The sequence below is a fragment of the Lampetra fluviatilis genome, chromosome 7 (genome assembly GCF_964198595.1).
Source record: "Lampetra fluviatilis chromosome 7, kcLamFluv1.1, whole genome shotgun sequence".
Taxonomy (NCBI): domain Eukaryota; kingdom Metazoa; phylum Chordata; class Hyperoartia; order Petromyzontiformes; family Petromyzontidae; genus Lampetra; species Lampetra fluviatilis.
The window spans coordinates 17,225,897-17,247,252 of NC_136281.1; the positions used below are offsets into that span (position 1 = coordinate 17,225,897).

Sequence of the window (21,356 nt, forward strand, 5' to 3'; positions counted from 1 at the left end):
TGGCAGGACAGCGGCACATTTTGAAATTTAAGTGACCTACACACCAGGTGGCAGTATTTTGCCACCTGCTTTGCTACGGATACATTTCCCTCCTGAAGCGTTGATCTCAAAGCTGAAATATAATTGAATGCAAACCCAACTTAATGTTTGAGCAGTCATTTGTGACCAGGCTGAGATCCTCAACTCTACTTAAAATCTCCCAATATTTAAGTACATGTCAGCAATGACAGAGCACCTCCGTTGCATCTGGAGCGGTTTAACAAACTGATAAACGTGAAAGTCAATCGAATCCTCTGGTGGAAAGTGACTCCCCTTTGCTGACCTCCAGCCGGCGTCGCTTGGAAACCAGGTCTTCATTCCATCTCGCTTGAGCGTCTCACAAAGCTGCACACTGCCACAAAAAGCGCTGTGCTCTGTTGGTTTTAACTCGGGCCCCGCTTCCATTCTCCTACCCTCCCATTTTTCCAGCCACGTGTTTGTGAAGACCACCAATGTGGAACTCCGTGCGTGGGGTGGGGGGTAGTGCTTAATTGAGCGCGCCTGTACTTTGACAGATTACATTCCCTTCAATGTTTAAACCCACCTTACATTTTTCCAGGGCAAGGCTGCTCCTTAAACATTTCATACAGTATAACAAATCTCACTCAACCTGTATTAATGAACAGTGTTGTACTTTGTGGCCTTCACCGATGCCCGTGGACGGCACTCCTTCGGATCTATAAAGTGTAGACCTCGTGGTGCTCGAGAATGGATGTTGGCTTGGAGAGAGTACCTGGCTCACAAGATGGACCCAGGAGGGTTGACGTTCAGCCGCAGCCCACCGTGCTGCTGTCGCCCGCATCGCTGAGACCCCCTGGCCAGGCTCCGGCTCACGGTGCTCCACCGCACCGCACCACCTCGCTGTTGCTGCTGCCACCCGCTTTGGTGCTGCTGGCTGAGCGACCGGCGTCCGGCCCGGTGGGTCGGGGTCCCACCGCTGCTGCCGCACAGGACCCTGCGACCGCCACGCCAGCTGGTAACCCACAACCCGGAGTCCTTCTCATCGGCGGCGGCGGTGGCGGTGCTGGTGGAATGAAGGCAGCCATCCCTGCCATGAGCGTGCCGCTCGCGATTCTGTGCCTGCTGCTGAACATTATCCTCCCAGGATCGGGTATTTGCATCTCCGTCAACTTCGCGTACACGGCGTGCACAGGGCGTGGGACGTGACGGCACGGCTGTATTACACCTGCAGACTTTTATACAACTTGAAGTCATGCAGGAATTTGTCAGTTGTCTATTCACATTTCAGTGAATTAAGCTAGATGTAAACATGAACATGGGTTTAGCCCTGTGCAATGTTGGACTCCCTGTATATTGTTATTTTAGCGAGGTGGTAAAGTTTAGAGATGACATGGACGACACAGTCGTCAATTTCGTGGTAATACGATTCCCATTGCCAGAGAGTGGTCCATGTTCAATGTTTTTTAGGAACCTGAATGGCAGAAGGAATCCTCAAAAAGTAATTTCTCCAATGTTTTTTTTACTCGCTAAATTTACATTGAACTGCTTCACATATTCACGGTGATGTCGTGAACATTTATAAGATGGCTGAAGCCCTCGTGTTCCTTGCGAATATCTCACCACAACCAGGCCACGCAGGATCCAGAGAATACCAGATGATTTCGCTCAGTTCAGTAAGACTGCTGTTACATTGCAGATATCGCACCCTCCGATTTTAATCTGTTGGGTCGTTTGAAGAATTTTTTTTATTTTACCAGGTAAGGCCCACTGAGCTATATTGCTCTTTTTTTCAAAAGCGATCTGGCCACAAATTATTATTCGCCCAATAAAGTGGCTTATCATGTGAAAATGTATAGCAGCCAAATACTCGAAACGCATGTTTCTAAATATGGAGGGAAAAACTGGAGCACCCAGATAAAGATCCGCACGACCACGGGGAGAACATTTAAACTCCAAATATTCAGGCGCCAGGCGATATGGAACCCACGACCTCCTGCATACCAGGCGAAGGAGTTGACATCTCGCCACTGCGGTGCCCCATGGCTCCTTGAGAGTTGTAACATTTTGCTGATGAAACCGATGCAATTGAAAATGCGTACGAATTAATATATTGTCTTAAACAGCAGGTAATTGGATGTTTCCGTAAAATATATTAAATAGGCATTGCAACAATTTGATTAATTGTCATGAATCAGTCGTAATTCGATTCAAGGATCAATGGCTTTTCGTTTTGTTTGTATTTTTTCCAATGTTTTCTCATTCGTGCAGCTTTATCTCCTCCAGTAAGCCTCGATGTAATTTGTACACATTGTAAATAATAGATTCCTACACGTGATTTTATACCAGCACTAGAATCAATATTAATTGATGTATTATTAAATCACTAGTGTTCAGTACACGTACACATTTTGCATCGTCAGTAAATGAATGACGTCGGCGTTTCACTGATACTGTCAGGGGTAAACCCGCAGTGTACAAAACAAGGTGACTTACACAACGCACGCTTGTCTAACCACAATGTCCCCGTGTCGTGCTGGGTGGTGCAGGCACCGTGCTCTCAGCCATCAGCCTCTGCGGCGGTGGCAGCGACGCCGCGTCCCTCGCCTGCCTCAATCTGTGGGTGGGCGTCTCGCAGCTGCTGACCGTCACCTTCCTGCTTGTGGGCTGGCTCTGGAGTGTCACCTGGGGGGTGGCCATGGTGGTCCTGGCAGGTGACTGGAGCCTGAGTCGCACGGCAGAGGTTGTGGCCTCGTCTCTCAAAGCAGCTCATGACTTTGACAATTGGCTTCTTAGTTTCGAACTCGGGTGAGCCGTCTTGTGAATACAATGAGCAGTGGGACTGGAATGTGTCAGAGTTAACTGAATTAGCTCTTAGCCCTGGCATAATAACACGATTGCCGTCCCATTCAAAGTGGAAAGAATGAGTGTCGTTGTGTCAAGGAGTCGCTTGTTTCTCGTTGCAGCCGAGCGTCGACGCAAACGCTTGGAAAGCAAGCCGACGGCTGGGCCCAGCCTCAGTCGCCCCTCTCCACCCCGCATCGTCACCTTGGTGTGAGACGACTTCACCCCCCACGCGTGAAGACGTCGCCTCGAACCCAGGAGACATCATTCATCTCCGAGATGACAAAATCCTGGAAATAGGTCCATGGAATGAGATACACGAGATGACGTCGTGAGCTCCCCGGGGCAAGAGGACACCGCCTTCGAATGAGCTGATGAGATGATTGCGCAATGAGAATACATCAGTGGTATCACTCGTCTGTAACCAAATCACCGTGAAAGTGGCTGACATCATTAGAACTCAGAAGAAAGAGTTGAGTTTGGTTCATACTTGGATGAGAGACTACCTGGGAATACCAGGTTGGCTTGGGCTCCAAGATTGTCGGGATATGTATGGCAGACCACCATTGCCTTCTCAGACACAGTTTTTCTGTGCAGATCTTTAAGCTTTACCCACTTAGATGCCTGGGTTTTCCCTGCGTTCTCCCAGATGACAAAACACACGTACGTGGAACTGGCCAAACATCCCAATGCATGATTTTCATGAAAAAGTCTTGAGACATCGGATTTCTTGAGTCCGCCAACGAGCATTAATCGTTGTTAATTCTCATTAGCTTCGCACTGGTTTCGCTGTCATTTGGCAATATAATGCCCCCTGCTGGGCACTCTCATAGGACCCTTATTTTAACTTGAGAAGTGTGTGTGTCCTCACCATCACCACTGTATGCGACATTACTCCAATATATGTGAAGTGGTGTATTCATGAGTTCCATATGCCTTTTTAATTTGCATTCATTCGACACATATTCTTCTTTTGAAATGGTAAGATTGTACGTACAACGTTACTCGAGGTTGATTGAAGCTGATCAACTTCTGGGCAGCACTGCAATTTTTGGGGGCCCACATTTGAATATTTTGGGTATCAGATTTTTTAAAAGTTCTAAGGCTCCAATATGATTCATAATTGGTTTATTTTGGGTTAAGTCATCGCGTAAAAATGTGAGTCGTCTGTTGAGGCTCACGGCACCGGTCCGCTGAAGCAGTGACAAATGTGGCATTTTTTATTCACGTGGCAATTTTATGAATTGGCTGTGTCGAGTGGAAGATGGTTTACGACGCACATTTTTACACGATGACCTAATCCAAATAAACCAATTATGAATCATAATATTGGTCGTGAAAGAAAGCCTCCCTATATAATTAAGCTTAACTATATTTGTGCCAATATAACAATATTTAGCCTCTCACCCTTCTAGAGCATCATTCTAATTTACTTCTGTCACTGAGGCATGATTAAACATAAATAACATGCAGCCTTTTGTCAAACCAATTATGGATGAAGGCCTCCTCATGTTGTTTTAAGTATTGGAGGTTGACCATATTTCACGTTAGACAGTGCGGGTTCGTAAAAGGGCTGCCCAGGACATGATCAGACATGACAATATAGGACCACAGAGCTTGGGAAATGTTGACGCCTTTCCCGTGCATGCTTGTGAAAAAACTGTTACAATTTCTACCACTTTTAATATGCATTAATGACGCTTTATAAAACTAAAACATTATTACAATTATCACTTACCACTGATGCTATGTTAGCCATGGATGGGAATCAAGCCCAGATAAACGGGTTAATGTAGCAGTGCACTAATCACTGTGCCGCTATTAGCCCCAGAACACGATTGTCCATGTGTATGAGATGTATCGGTCACAATACGTGCCAACTACTGTACTATAATTACAGTACTTAAAACATTACAAATAATTATCTTAAATGAGCTTCAGAATTGTGCTTGTGTGTTTGTTAAATGGAAGGTGTTTACTCTGTTATGGCATTGACATGCAAACTGCAGCATAATACTGGTTCTCTTTCATCAGAGGATGGAAAGTACATCCTGTACTATTACTCAGTAAGCACAATTTACTTTCACAGGGCTTGCATGATAGCTTCATGCTTCAGGGCTCAACTCAAAATAAACTACATATCACTCAGCGAGTTACATTCTTGATGTGCACTCCTGTACACACACCAACCCATACACCTTAAATTGCTATGTTGGTGTGGCTTGCTTTTTGTACAATTTGACTTTCGGGTTCATATTTAAGAATCATTGTAATTTACAAGATGCAGATGAAATGACTGTAGCTGATTGGCATAATTAATTAACACATTGCTGTATAAGTGATACATCTGCTGAAAAACAACAGAAGTCATTGCCTATTAGAAGCATTTACAAGCCCATCCCAGCATTGCAGAATCACATTACAATGAGCTGCACGCGAATTTTGCACTTATCATATATTGTAGCAGAGATGAATTCACTTGACATGAATTCTTAAGCCATTTTTGTCTTGGGTGTGGTCACAGTGGTATGAAACCAACATTTAGTTTTACTGCGCTGTTTGTTTTGGCCACAGGAAAACACCCAATATGTGCATGCACATTGTCGATGGCGAAATGGTTACACAACAGACAATGGTGACCCCAAGAAATGTAATCGAACAATAGAAAGACAATTGTACATGGTCAAGTACGGGATGGCAAGGTGGTGGGCAAATGTTGACGGGTGGCAGTGGCCCACGGGGTCCTGAGAGGTGAGGAACCATAGATCTAACTCTATATAGAGATATATATATAGATAGATCTAACTCTATATAGAGATATATCTATCTATATAGAGATAGATCTATCTCTATATAGATAGATTTATCTCACGCTGGTAAGTAAAGTATTTACATTCTCACAAGCTAATCTGAGTTGTGTTCCTTCTGATCTGGGTTTGACATTATGATGATGTCAGCTGCTTCCAAATGTTTCCAGTTTGCACTGAGGCGTGACATTTTGTCAAATTCATCCACAGTAATTCTAGATTTGAAGCTTTCGTGACTGCAAAGATTCATACTCTTAGGTTTTTTCGGTAAAGTCACGTAGGTAATTTGCTAAGTTGTAGTTGGCTAAGTTATTTTGGGTTTTAACTTTCATTTGAAGTTACAGTATTCAGAATGCATCGCCCTATTAAATATTTACGCATTTTCACACAAAATCATGTAATTGCACACATGACATGGCCAGCATTAATGTACCGTTACGATTATTATGGTTTAATATTCAAAGGCACCTTTTTGATGTTTCCTTAGGGTTATGATGAAGGATCTTTAGTTGTCTTAGGATTTAGTTAAATGCCCTGTGGTCAGGCAGACTCAGGTACTGTTTGAGTATCATTGCCTTAGGTACCTTAAGTAATCTTATTATATATATTCAAAGGCACCTTAATTGATTGATAATGAGTCAAACTAAGGCACGTTGATGATTCAGAGTCAAACGGTAATTCCTTTAATTCAGACGAACCAGTGTAGAAGTGTTTAGAGCAGCGTTGTGTAAATCTACATTTCCTTGGCAATCTGACCAAAAAGCTATAGATGTAGGCATGGTTATTGCTAAAGCGCGACTAAAGTTTCGTCAGTCATTGTTTAATGGGTCTTGTGGTGTTCGTAAAACCACGTCAAGTGTGACCACGTCAAGTGTGACCGTACGGACGTAACAGGAGCACGAAGCCGAACGCCTCCCGCAATTTGTTATTTTCCAAAACTCCCGCCAAAAAGCAACGGCGCGCGGTGACGTCACCCAACGTGCCGGACCCGCGGCCACGCTCGCGCGAGATGACGCAATCGCGTCGGGCCGCGCGACGTCATCGCGCACGACGCGTTGGCGTCATCGCGCACGACGCGGTGGCGTCACGCGCACTGTCGGACGAGCAGCAGCAGGAGGAGGAACAGCGGCGCGATGGCGGAGGCGCCGAGCGTGAGGCACCGTAAACACGCGTCCGAGAGCTCGGGTAAGGACGCGCGCGGAGCCGCCCGCGCTCGCTCCCTCGCACCGCCGCCCTCCCCTCGCTCGGGCGCTCGCGGACGGATTTGGGTGTTGCTGCTGGGCTTGTCGGCCCGCGCTGCGGGGGCGAGGGGGGGAGCGTGCGGTGCCGGCCCTCGGTCTTTCGTGGAGGTGGTGGGGGGCCTAGGGTGGAGCTGGGCGCGCTGGGGTGGAGGTGGAGGCCCTAGGGTGGAGGTCGAGGCCCTGGGGTGGAGCTGGGCATCCTGAGGTGGAGGCCCTGGGATGGATGTAGAGGCCCTGGGGTTGAGGTAAGGCCCTGAGGTGGAGGTGGGGATCCTGGGTTGGACGTGAGGGCTGGGACCCTGGGGTGGAGGTGGGGGGCCCTGGGGTGGAGGTGGGGGGGGCCCTGGGGTGGAGGTGGGGGGGGCCCTGGGGTGGAGGTGGGGTACCCTGGGGTGGAGGTGGTGTGATCCTGGGGTGGAGGTGGGGGGCCTTGGGGTGGAGGTGGGGGGCCCTGGGGTGGAGGTTGGGGACCCTGGGGTGGAGGTGGGGGACCCTGGGGTGGAGGTGGTGTGACCCTGGGGTGGAGGTGGGGTGACCCTGGGGTGGAGGTGGGGGACCCTGGGGTGGAGGTGGGGTGACCCTGGGGTGGAGGTGGGGGACCCTGGGGTGGAGGTGGGGGACCCTGGGGTGGAGGTGGGGGGCGCGCTGGAGTGGAGGTGGGGGGCCCTGGGGTGGAGGTGGGGGGCGCGCTGGGGTGGAGGTGGGGGGCCCTGGGGTGGAGGTGGGGAGCCCTGGGGTGGAGGTGGGGGGCCCTGGGGTGGAGGTGGGGGGCCCTGGGGTGGAGGTGGGGGGCCCTGAGGTGGAGGTAGGGGGCCCTGGGGTGGAGGTGGGGGACCCTGGGGTGGAGGTGGGGGCCCCTGGGGTGGAGGTGGGTGACCCTGGGGTGGAGGTGGGGGGCCCTGGGGTGGAGGTGGGGGGCCCTGGGGTGGAGGTGGGGGGCCCTGGGGTGGAGGTGGGGGGCCCTGGGGTGGAGGTGGGGGGCCCTGGGGTGGAGGTGGGGGGCCCTGGGGTGGAGGTGGGGGACCCTGGGGTGGAGGTGGGGGGCGCGCTGGAGTGGAGGTGGGGGGCCCTGGGGTGGAGGTGGGGGGCGCGCTGGGGTGGAGGTGGGGGGCCCTGGGGTGGAGGTGGGGAGCCCTGGGGTGGAGGTGGGGGGCCCTGGGGTGGAGGTGGGGGGCCCTGGGGTGGAGGTGGGGGGCCCTGGGGTGGAGGTGGGGGGCCCTGAGGTGGAGGTAGGGGGCCCTGGGGTGGAGGTGGGGGACCCTGGGGTGGAGGTGGGGGCCCCTGGGGTGGAGGTGGGTGACCCTGGGGTGGAGGTGGGGGACCCTGGGGTGGAGGTGGGGGACCCTGGGGTGGAGGTGGGGGACCCTGGGGTGGAGGTGGGGGGCCCTGGGGTGGAGGTCCCCAGACTCGGGCACTGCACGGTGTTTATTGTTGTACAGTAACTGTAAACTCCGGTCGATTCGGTTCTCATTTGCCTGATCGCCATTGACACACACGCAGACGTGTATTGTCTCCCTGATTTCAGCCTCATTAATTACAGAATGCTCCTATTCATGTATACACGTTCAGAGAGCAAGTCTCTCTTCTATAATGAGCCCCGCGCTAAAAATTGTCTACATGGCTAAGGGTATATTTGAGAGATTGACAGTCAAGGCAAGTGTACCGACAGTAGGACCATTGTTGCTTGGCGAAAACCACACTCTGATCTCTTTTTGCATGTACATAATGCTTACTGTACTTTGTGGAATGTCGGTTGTCAAAGCCGTATTGTTTAGTGAAAAATGTAGATGATTTAACCATGGTCAAGTGACATGCAGTGAGTGTACTAACATGCTTAGCACCAGTCATAAAGTGCTGTTAGATGTACTGTGCTTTAATGAATTATCCCGCGTGTATATACCTGCGGCGTCCTGCACCTGGCAGAGGAACGGAATTAACCAAATGCTTCAATAAGCACATGCAGAGAGTCCGTACTCTACGGGAGCTTTGCCTTTTAACGCCGCCACCACCACCACCACCCATCCTGTAGATCCACGTCTTCGGGATTACGTCGTCGAGGTCAATGCCCCACGCATCTACCACTCATATTAGGTAAAAGAGGAGCATTTCAAGATGCAACGTGGCTTGTTTAATACCTAACATGGGAGAGAGAGAGAGGGGGGGGCAGCTTTAATAAAAAAAATCACATAATAATTCAAAGACTGGCCTTATATAGTGGCGTGCGTGGTATGCGGCCGGCACGAGCGAGCGACGTTGTGACTTGTAAGGCAATCGCCGATTGCCCGCGCTTGGCGGACTCCGTTGGTAACAACATTCTTTTGATAAACGAAGCAAGCTGCTGCAATAGCAGAGGCGAGTTGGCTGCCCATGTGTGTGTGTCCCGTCGTGTTGCTGCTGCTTAGAATGCTGTGGCTTGCGGGCAAACGAGAAGGAAGGGGGACAATCATCATCACCTCTGGACATGGCCACTTAAAATCCTGCGCTTCGGCCTTCTTTTACACGGTCCGCGTTTGCCGGCAGCACTGCTGATCGAGTTTAAATGTAATTTGTACGGTAACTGGTTACGTACATTGTAGGTACCACTTTAATAGATTAATTGCTTCTGATGCAGTGAACAACAACAACATCACAACAATCATTTCCGGGCGTAATGGTGTAATTGGAGAAATTAGTCCTTGGCGTGGTTACTGTACGTTACGTGGATCTCTTTGTAAAATACTTTTCGTCCGAGGGGTATATGGAGATACAATTAGACATGCCGGGACTGGTTTTAATTTTATAATGAGGAGTGTTCAGTGAAACCGCATACACCAAAGATGTTTCTACAGTGCTCCAGCCTGATTTTAGTAAATGAATGAACTTACAATGGTGCAATGTTTCCTCTTACTGGGTAGCTGCCAGTACACAACAACGGGGGGCGTCTGTTCTTTGATGACATTTGAGATGTCTTGAACAATGATTTTCATACGCGGTGATTTTTTTCACTTGTCTAAGCTAATGTTTGTGACGTAACATTAATTTCCGAATTGAATTTCAATAGCACTCAGAATGTTAGTGTTATGTTTCTCCGTTCACCCTAGTTGAGTGTTAGGTGTGGCATGTTTTAGATTTATGAAATGAGATAAACATGAGACCACAATTGACTCAGTAGTGAGCCAATTGCCAAGCGGTCAACAGTTCAGTTCCCTCACCCGCTTGGTGATTTACATGAAGTTTTACCATCGTGTGACGTCTGCCCTAGAGAGATGAACACCCTCCCCCCCACATGGGGTGCAGAGGCCTTCATCCAGCAGTGGATTGCCAAAGTGGTTTAACTCAATTGGTCAAAACTGCCAATTGGAAGTACAGTATTAAGTTGCATATGTTTATTGTCAATGTCCAGTCACCAAAGCCCTATCATTGCATTTTGTTTGTCACTTAAGGCTCTATATATTCCCACGTTGAGGATTACACATTTGAGTAAATTATTGTGCAGTGAATGTCTTGGCAGAGCATGTAACTAGGTACACCGCCTAGCGTGTATAAGAGGCTATTGGAGCGACTAATGAAGCAGTTCTGTGACGTCGTCTTCCGTGGTCGTTATCCACTGTCAGGTGGTACTCTGGACCATCAGAGAGCTCTGAATGCAGATGCATTCACCACTTAACATGATGCCAGTATATTATTATTGAAAATAATGGTGAGAAAGAAATGGAAATATTGCTGTATGAATAATTTTAAATTGATGGATAAATGTAGCCAATGTCTGCCATGTCCTGCAGATCTTGTGGTAGTGTAGTATTATCCCTCATTGGCTTATTAAATACAGCTGCTAATTTTCTGTTAGCTGCTCAAATATGCTTAATATGCGTCCGGATAATTAAAATGGCATTATTCAAGTGGATTGACAAAGGACGGAATATATTATTGATTTGAAGCTTTCGTGACTGCAGGAATCCATACTCTGTGGTTCTTTCGGTAAAGTCACGTAGGTATAAAATAAAATAGATCACGACGTTTCGGGCGCAACACAAGCGTCCGTCATGCACTCCCGCCTGATGACGGACGCTTGTGTTGTGCCCGAAACGTCGTGATCTATTTTATTTTATATTGACCCCTGCCTGGGATCTGAGCTCGCAAATTTCCCACTGTGATGGACTGTCACCATCGAACATGAGAACTTTGCTCAGCAGTGAAAACAGCCATAAGTTAAATGTCTGTCTTCAAGGAGGGGACCTATATTTCCTTTTTTGGCCAATGTGGAAGAGTAGACTGTGGCCTTCAAAGGGAGCAAACACTTCATGTGATCATGTTATGGTGTAAAAACAGCAGTGCTTAACTGTTGAAGTTATGGCTGCTCAACGAGATCGTTGCTTGTTTATGTTATGATGCCATATCAGTCGAGGTGAGTCGTATATCCTTTAGTCTGTCTGCCTTAAGAAGTGTAGTCAGTGCTTGTTGGTGAGTGGCTCTTTAATGTGCAATATGGACAGCTCCCTTCTTCTTCGACCGAACCCACAAGCTGCAGTAAACAGACGAATAAACATTCACTCTGATTCTTTAAGCTTAGTTCGAAGCTCATCTTTCTGTGCTAAGAAATTCACAATTCAGTCCCATCACAATAAAGAAATATAAGATGTTTTAAGCTGTGCATACTTTGAATATGTCATTCCTAAAGACGTTATCTCTGGTTAAAATTACAGAATTCTATTGCAAGATTTTGACTGGTCAACCGTTGCTGCAACACATATTTAGTAACAGTCTATTCCAGTGGAGCGTGGTATATACTGTGTACAGGGTAAACTTGTCATTTCCTATTTAAATGTATAAGTTATGTCGGTTGTCATCAGTCTCTATTCTTATGTAAAAAGAAGCGTCTCCCAGCGCAAACAAGTGTGGGGCATATTCTTGGGTTTTTCGGTAAAGTCAAGTAGATAGGTTCAAAGAAAATAATAATAAAAAATACCAAGAAAACTACTTATAAACAGTTTCCCTTGATGCTAACCCCTCTTTTCCTGAAGAAGACCGCTTGCGATCGAAACGTCGTAGTTTTCTGTGATTTTTGATTATTTTTTTTCAACCTATCTACGTGACTTTACCTAAAGACCCAATAATATGAATTCCTGCAGTCACGAAAGCTTTAAGTCAAGATTTTACGTGTGGGGCAGTGCTTGACTTGTTTCCAAAACAAATCATTTTCTTGTTTCCAAAACAAATGAAGTCAGAAAGAAAGTGGCCTCTGCTAAAATGTGCAGTGGGTGGGTGCTCATCTCTGTCCGTGGTCCTGAGCCAGTAGTGGAATTAATGCAATGCCCTAGTGGGGTAAAGTCTCTCCATTCTAGACTACTTTTAACTTCCCACAAAGTGTTACTTGTGTTATCAGCCCAGTATGGATTATCGGCGATATTTACTGCCATACAGAATTTAATCTCAATTGCCATTCATGCTTTCTGAGCACAGCGACTACCCAGCCAAATTGTGCATGTAAATAAACACGTATTATCATCATTACCATCATAATCACCCTTTATCACGTGTTATATTTGTTTTTTTTCCCTTTAAGCATAAACGTTCACAAGCGCATATTTTATTTGTTATCCTATCGGAGCTGCAGAGGAGTTAACCACATACCGTCAAATAATGCTCTTTAATGAACAAAAACGAAGAACACATTTGCGTCGCTGCACAATACTGGCAAGAACCACGTGTCCATGCTTGTTAAAACAATTCTCTCCAAAAACTTCCTCATGGTTTAACTACCCATGCACCGTAGTCTGGCAGAATTCATTATTCCAACAAGAAGTTAGTCTTTAGGAGAGTGCGGGGTGCACATTCAAGTGAAAAACATATCACTGCTTATAGGAGAGACGTTTCGGGTTGCTCTTTCGGCTCTAGCTACTGCAATTGCATCGCATGTAAAGCATTTCCCTATTTTATAAATGTGGAGTTGGGGAAGTATTTTGCTGAGCTGTAGTGAAAATAAAAATATTAATGCTTCCCAGTGTATCTATGGAAATAAATACATTGTAAGTAGGTGTTGAATATCAGAGTGAACTACTTTGGTTATTTACGCAAACTAACTGGCTATACTCTGACAAAATCAGCGAGGACAGCAGAAGATCAATATAATAATTTATTTGTAAGCCGCCTTCCACTAATGACCGGAGAAAATTAAAAGTTAAAAACACTGGTGTTAGAAACATCCATATTTGATCTCACAACATAGGTAGTGCAGCAGTCACCATTACCGAATAAAACGTTGATGTTTCAAATGTTATGTTTGACTATCCCCTTTGTGTCCCTGGGGTGACGATCGAGGAATAGGTGACTGAGCACAGATACATCTTGCCTCTACACTTTTGGATGTGCCATGCCATGCATCATCCCCCCATTCACTGTGCTGCTGGTGATTACGGTGCTGCGGCGCTTGGCCTGGTGACAAATTGGCCCCCGTTTCTTCCCCCAATTGTTTTACATCGCTGGCTCAAAAAATATGACAGATGTCATGAATATCTAAATAAAACCTAAACTTGACGATGCATATCTTTGTGCTGTCACATGAAGAGGTTTATTTTTAAAGCTTTTAAAATATTTGTGTATTTCTGTATATTTTAACATGCTAAGTTATGGGCAGCATATTGCAGTGCAGAAACATGAATTACTGTCCTTTGCACCTACCACGTCGATATGCTCCTCACCTGTACCATTGGGCACTGACCAGCATGGTCAAATCGTGCCCACAACTCACATGGCATGGGGGAGGCCCTCATCCAGCAGTAGATTTAGCAAAGAGCTGTTACGGGTATACGTACTAATTTACATCCGAGGTTGATCAGAATCTCATTTATGCTTGATGTTAGTTTTAAGCTTTAGCTGACAATAGCAAGTGAATCATATGCTTGTTTGTTGGGGAGCCATGTGATGGTCAGATCTGGACTCCGAGCTTTTTATGATTGGAGGCGAGAATGATATTCGGGCACGTGAGGGGTGATGTGCGAGTGCACGTGGCCATTTGAAACGCAACCAGGATTGAATAGGTCTCTTGAATTGGGGCAGTGGCGTGAGAGGATACTCCTTATCACTAAACGGCAAAGTAACCGGGGCTTGTTTGTGCGTGTGTGTGTGTGCCTGCTACAGTGGTTTGTGAAAATCGTATTTGTAGTCTTTTTCACCTTGTGATTTCATGAAGCTCGGCACATTTGGACCATAAGTGGAATTTTGCGAATGTTTTGTGTTTAATGGATCTTAAATACATCTTTAAGAATCAGTTTTGAAATAAAACACAGTCATCGAATTACATTGTGCAATTTCTGCATAACTGACATCCTATTGGCTCAATGCACCAATTGTTCTGCAACTCTGGGAACCTGGCCTAAACCCCTCTTGCAATCTGGAGGCAAAGGTATGCGATTTTCAACTGATTTGGAATCATGACTGGTCCAAAATAATTTGTCTCTAAACCAGTTATTCAGTCCAGAATGTAAAATGCATCCTCAACAATCACTTCCCGTTGCGCTTTAATTTGGCAAGAGTTTCTGCTGCAAGGCCACAGGCTCCGCAAGGTATGCAGCGTGGTGGCGGGTCAAGTATTGTTCACCTGTGCTACAGTCGACTAATTTATTTAGCGCCAGGTGAGAGCTGTTTGGCGTGAACATCACCTGCTCTCCAAGGACGGCGTGCGTAACTGACGGAAGTCATTGGCTGCTTTGCATTTACCTAAGGGTGTAATAGTTCATTGATTTAAATAAATGTTTATTACACTTATGATAACATGCATCAAATACAATTTAAATGATTTGTATAATTTTTTCCCCAACTATTGTGTTGAAGAAACATTTGTAATAATGTCCCAGATATCTTTAAGAAATTAAACTATTGCTACAATTGAGCATTTTTATTCTCTTGTCCCCCATTAACTAGAACTCTTTGCTCCTATCCTGCAGCTGGTGATGATTGCTGCCCTTGCCATTTAATTAATCACCATGATTCAGGATCACGATTTGATTCAAGAATCAATACCTTATTGCAGTGACGGATGGTAGCGCCTCTAGTGACTGCAAAGGACATGTCAACAGTGGCACAGCATATAAAGAAAATCTAAAGCAATTAAGCAAATTTTTACTCTTGGTTTGGTCCCATTACCGCCACCTGTCATTCACAATCATGTGGCTTCAGCTGCTGGTTGGTGACAGCAGCTCCACGTCTTGCGGGCAGTGCGGCGTTGTCAGACTTATTTTTCGGACATTTTAACTGCGCGGGTAATCATTAGTAATCATGATGAAGTGGCTTTTTACATAGGCATAGTAGGTCAGTCAATTATGACTGTAATTCATATCTAAATATTTTCCCCATCTGTATTGATAAGGGAGATATGTTCATAAAATACCAGTGTCGACGAAATGAGACTGACTTCACGTTGGGATGGTGAAGGTGCATTTATTTTTGTGTACGTGTTAAACCCATTAACTTCATAAATATTTTTTTCTCAAAACTGTAGATACCCAAATGCATTGTTGGGTTTATTTTGACATTTTGACTGGAGTTGTCTAATTTGTGTAACCACTGGCGGAGCCAGTGGGGGGTGGGGTGGCACGTGCCCCCCCAATGATCCGATCGAAATCCCTAATTTTGATCGGATCATTGAGGTTTATTAGTAATAAATCGTAATTTTGCGACCTCCACTGCCACTGTGTAGCATATTATGTGCCAGGGATTCTATGAGATGATAAGACAATAGTCTGAGTCCATAATTGGCAATAAGTAACGGCAAAGCAGTTATAAGTGACTTACAGAATTGTGCGCAGTTGCGTATACAGTACACGACTTCCCTGAAGGCATACCTTAAGCGAGCGCGATGCCGATCACACAACGCGGTTCGAATTCGACCCTCGATCGATGACTGCGCCATTGCCGCACACGCGTCGAATAAAAAGCAAGGGACAAGTCCTTACTTACTAACAACTCCTATCATTTTTCATTGCTGGAGGGGTTGCCCCCCCTACCTGAAAATCCTGGCTCCGCCATTGTGTGTAACTGCCCTTGAACTTCTCCTGTTGTGCATGGAAGATAAATGTATCCCCATTGAGTTGAGTGAAAATATTTAGCACCAATATATCTTGCTCTGAGAATAGAGGCTTGTTCAAAACACATTTAGGTGTAAACATACAAGGTTCCGCTTCCAGATATTCATCACGATAGGGAGGTAATATGAGGCACATTCAATAAATACTGTGCCTTAGCATGACCCTAAAAAGGCAATGACACAGTTGTTCAGCTTAATATGTCTGGCGATGATTCTTGTCATTGTGGTGAAGCTTAAATGTTCCGTCTCCTATCACCAGCAACGAGGAAAATTGCTATGAAGATATCTTCCAGTGATTTCATTAAGATGTGAATGTGGCTCAGCACCTTTGTGTATGGTGCTTTTATTTTTCATCATATGGCCATCTGAGCGTAACACCTTCGTTTGAATGATCAATGCATGTTCATGACCTTGGCTATTGTTGAGGACACTTAGGTCCTCTTGCTAGTGTTGTCAGAATGAGGGTCCCTGTTGGCAGTGCTGCTGAGGCACGTTGTAGATTTTATTGTTGGCACTGGGACCCTGTGAAGAAACTGGGGCCCTTGAAGGCATAAGGGCCTTTAAGGGAGCAGTGACTGGCCGGTTGTGGTCAAATGCGTGACGTTTTTCGGTTGCACACCACATGATCACTCGTGGATGCAAGCCTAAGTATGATCTTTATCCCAGTGGCGTGTTAGGCTGATGTAGTCATCCTGCACAGCATGGGGTGGTTGCTTCAAGTGCAATTGTTGTGAAAATGTGAAGCTCTTAGAATGGTTTCAGAGGTTGAAATGTTGTTCTTGGACATTTTTTGTGTGTTGGTTAATTTGGTTTTGTAGTACACTTTGCTGCATTCCAGTGGTCGTGACACGTATAATGAATGAACACTTGCGTGTTGCAGCTGATGTACAGTAACTAGAAATGCCACATACAGGCAGGACGCTGCTGCTGTTCGTGTTGACGCAGGGCGCAGAGTGGCGCGCTTGCGTGTGCTGCCACGATAGCTACGGGGTTTGGTCAGCTGATGGCTCGTTAATCTCGAGTGTTGTGCTCCACGGCTCTTGGTTTTTTATTTTGAGCGCATTCCTCTCGGAAAGTAACCGTGCTCGCTGTGAGCTGGCTTGGATTTCAAAACAAAATACGATCTGCCTTTAAACATAAACTTGCTTTGTGAGTAAAGTCTGAAGGCATATTATCTACCTGTTCTACCTGTGGCAACCAAGTAGTGTCGTTGTCATGAAGCCGTGAAGCCTCAATCGTACGTTCTGCAGGAAACCGAATCCATTAGATTCTGGAAATCTTCAGGCTAGGGAACACAGATCCTGCCATAAGCAGTATGTGTTTAATGCTGTTTGTTTCTCCTACTCTGCTGTTTGCCCTTCAAGGACATGGCCTCTCCGATACCGCGTCTCACTTCAAAGCTTCTCACTCCATATCTCACTCGTGCACGTGTTTGCTTTTCTCTCCATATAACTCGATACAGTGTCTCCGCTTCGCTTGCTTCATTTGTCTCCCATGCATGGTCTCTCTCTGCTTCTCTCACTCCAAACATCTCCATACCATGTAACGTTCAGCTATTTTCACTCCATATATCTCCACGTTCTTTCTGTCTGCTTTTGTTTGTTCATGCATCTCCACATGGCCCCGATGCTCACCAACGATGCGTGATAGTGTCCACATCATTCTTGAGTGCCTATCTATATGGAGAGAAATTTAGAAAGGCACAGCGTGGGAACGTGCGGATCAAGAGGCCTGAGATGTTTTGGCGTGCGAGGTGGAGACGGGTGCGGTGCGAGAGATGCAGACGCAGCACGGACATGTTACGTGAGAGAAGTGGCGGCGTATAATTAGTGAGCATTGGGGAGGTGGAGACAGACATGCCGGTCATCTGTCCAAGCACCTGTTTTGCTGATCTGCCTCTGCACACCTCTGACCATCTGCTCATTTGTCAATCCACAAACGTCCGCGCGTCCACCCTTTGCCTGATGCACGCGCGCACTTGCCGCTCTCCGTCCCGTTGGCAGACGATGCGTCGAGCCCCAGCACGCCGGATGGCTCGGACATGGAGGTGGTGCAGGAGGCGCGGCCCGTGCAAGTCGTGGTGGCGCAGGGCGACCACACCTTCGAGTTGGACGAGGCGGCGCTCGAGCGCATCCTGCTGCGGCCTGAGGTGCGCAACAAAGAGGTGGTGGTCGTGTCGGTGGCCGGCGCCTTCCGAAAGGGCAAGTCCTTCCTGCTCGACTTCTTGCTGCGCTACATGTACAGACAGGTGCGTTTCCAGCCTCTCCCCGCCCCCCGGTCCCCCACGAGATTTACCCGCAGCAAGATCCATCTATATGGAACGGCATCTGCGCATTTTGTGTTGTCGGCAATTTTGTGTGGATCGGTAGGTCAAAGCGAACGTTTCGTTAAAGCTGCAGTCGAGGCCCGTGGTCAAGCGTTCCATTGTGCCACCCCAGTGACTTCACCGTGATGTCACTCTCGTACAACGGCGGTGTATTTTAATATAGCGGCAATGTCGTTATAGCGCCAGCGCCGCATGGCGGTGTGCTTGATGGTAACTTAAAACATTTTTTCACCGTCACAAAGAATCAACCTCGTGTGTGTGACGGCTCGGGTCACGGCACAGGTGCGTGCATCGACAAGGTAGGAGCTGTTTGTTTTATGGGTTGCGTCTTCCCTTTAATTTGTGCTGTGGTTAACCTTGGACGGGCATCGTGCAGAGCATGGGCGGGAGCTGGCTGGGCGGGGAGGCGGAGCCCCTCACGGGGTTCAGCTGGCGCGGGGGCTCCGAGCGCGAGACGACGGGCATCCAGGTGTGGAACGAGGTGTTCCTCGTCGACAAGCCCGACGGCAGCCAGGTGCGTCCGGCACGAACGCACGTCATGGACCCGTGGGACTCCCTCTTCCGGCAGTATCAGCCAGTATTGAAGCGTGCCCACTGTGGGATCGGTTTCAACTTCAGTAAAGCTCGTCAGCAATCCGTGGCCGCAAACTGTTGTGTTCTCTTGATCTTATGGGGAGGCATAGGATATCCACGACCGATGTAGTAGGCCGCACAGGGTACTGTCTTGTAAGATTGTAGGCCTGAACTCAGGCGTGTGTGTGAATTTTTGATTGAATGCCACAATGAATAAAAAGTCTACAGACGAGGAGAGACTGTGCTACGTTACATGTAATGTAACTGTTTTCACATTAAGCTTTTGCTTCGTGATTATTAAAAGGTCAACGTTGGGACAGGTGTACCGTGTCAAATGCGATGCATTTTAAGGGGTTAATTTTTTTCTAAGAGTCAAATGCCTAAGGTTCTTTTACAAGACCAAATTGAGGTGAAATGAGGTGTTGCCAATGATTGGATTGTATTTTGAAATCGTTGAGTGCTTGGAGCGTTGATTTAACGTTTGTATGAACTGTTGACAGCCTGCTTTGAGTGGGACTGTGCATGTACACGGGGGTCTGGAAAATAGGTCACCGTGCACCTGCTAAGCCAAACGGGGCAAAAATGTACGTTCTTAATCCTGGTATCAGTTGTCAATGTTACAGTTTCCCAAGAAAGGCTTGATGCCTGTGCAGCTGTTAAACATTAGGATCAGTGAGGCTCCCACGCATGTTATTAATGCAAGCGATCATTTCCCATTTTGCGTGTAAACATGTTATTATCCCGTGTCATTGTCTCTTGAAAACCCGTTTGGAGTACACAGCGTGCTTGCGTGGCCAAGTAGCATAGTGGTCAGCGTGCGTGAGCACTCAGCCGGTTCACACGTGGCTAGCAGATTATTGCCCACAGTTTCAGGAACTTCGCTCGCCTTCTACAAAGGGCAAGTCTTACTCGTCAATAAATCTAATGGCCTCTTTACTTAGAGCCTCGTAAAGAATGAACGGCAGTTTCAGATAATGAATGAGATAATTGTAAGGATGATTATCAGCATAAGTTATAATGGGTGAACAATTTCTGCAGGCATGGACAGTGGGTTTGATAGCTATCCTGTGCAGTGCTTATCTCGTGATTGTCAGGCTGTGCGGTGACCTCGTGTTTAGTGTCGCCACAAACTTACGTCTCTGCACCTACCCACAGGGTCATTATCACCATTACTAAGGTCGCCGTGTCTTTTATCGTTGTTTTCATTCAGCTTCATAATTCCATTGATATTGTTTATAAATAGTTGTTGGTACGATCGTTATATTATTATTATTGGTTTTGCTGCCTTGGGTTTTTGGCATTCATCTTGTCATTGTGCGCGACTGTAGTGTCGGTTTATCATCGCTGCATTCACCATCATTGCCTTCGGTTGCCTGCCCCCGCCCGCCTGGCTGTGCCGTTGCAGGTGGCCGTGCTACTGATGGACACTCAGGGAACATTCGACAGCCAGTCGACCATCCGCGACTCTGCCACCGTCTTCGCCCTCAGCACCATGACGAGCTCCGTGCAGGTAGCGCACGCCTACAGGCACGCCGACACGCACGCCGACACGCACTCGCACGGCCCCCTTGTTCATCCACTCAGCAGCCCACCGGTGGCGTCTGGTCGACCCACATTGGTGATTTGTGGGTGCCGAGTGTTCCGGTTTTTTTCTGATGCTTCCATGCTTCTAATTATAATTCTTCTTTCAGAGCATGATGGGACTAAAAACTGGCTGTGAGTTTAACAAAATAGCATTAAACATATTCTCAACCTTGATTATGGCCCTACGATTTCAGGGTTTAATGTTAATGCCAAATCTTTTGTTTATATTCTTTTTTCCCTGCTCAATATATGCCCGTTTTTTTTTACAATTGTAAAATCAAATCGTTTTGTTTTTTTGAACGTCAAAATTGGCACCCATGCTACTGGCCACAAAATAAATTATGAAGCATCTTCACCGTCATCTCCTTCGTCACCCACAAACTTCGATCGTACATGATGAACTTGCAGTAGATTCTCGATTATCCGTACTCATGACGAGGATGACGACCGTGGATAATTGAAAATCCCGGGTTAATAAAAAAAATATCAATTTTCCATGGATCTCTTTGCCACAAAACACATATAGGTATACATTAAGTTTAAGTTAAGACAATGTAGTTTGTTAATTAACAAAACAACATTTTTTAGTAAAGAATCGACTGATCGATGCGAGTGCTCATTGTCTTGCTCCTACGCAGAAGTCTCGGCCTACTAAGTGGATGATAGCAGAGCCACGCCAATCAACATCAATCAAACTCCACCCACTGTTGTAAAGATATGCAACTACTGTACTGTAGTGGCGATTATGTGGATTTCAGATTAACCTGAGCAACATATTTGTTCGGTTTAAGCACGTGACTTGTAATAAACATTTCCAAGAATGACAGTGTATAACTGTTTTTTGATTATTAATGTGGGTTTAAGGGAAAATCCATGAGTTATTAATTTATGCCAAAATTTTAGGTGTGCAGTAAATCTGTTAA

At 46.6% G+C, this 21,356-nt stretch overlaps 1 protein-coding gene across 3 annotated transcripts in view; it reads left to right on the forward strand.

The window, feature by feature from the left end:
- The first annotated feature begins 6,704 nt into the window (after window positions 1–6,704).
- Window positions 6,705–21,356, forward strand: part of LOC144933666 (atlastin-1-like) — a 41,292-nt gene continuing 26,640 nt past the window's right edge. For all 3 annotated transcript variants that reach the window (XM_078858719.1, XM_078858718.1, XM_078858720.1), the window contains exons 1-4: window positions 6,705–6,833; window positions 17,954–18,198; window positions 18,653–18,790; window positions 20,255–20,359. In XM_078858719.1, coding sequence (XP_078714845.1) covers window positions 6,782–6,833; window positions 17,954–18,198; window positions 18,653–18,790; window positions 20,255–20,359 — 540 coding nt within the window. In that variant the 5' untranslated portion in view covers window positions 6,705–6,781. The remainder of the gene's footprint in view (window positions 6,834–17,953; window positions 18,199–18,652; window positions 18,791–20,254; window positions 20,360–21,356) is intronic.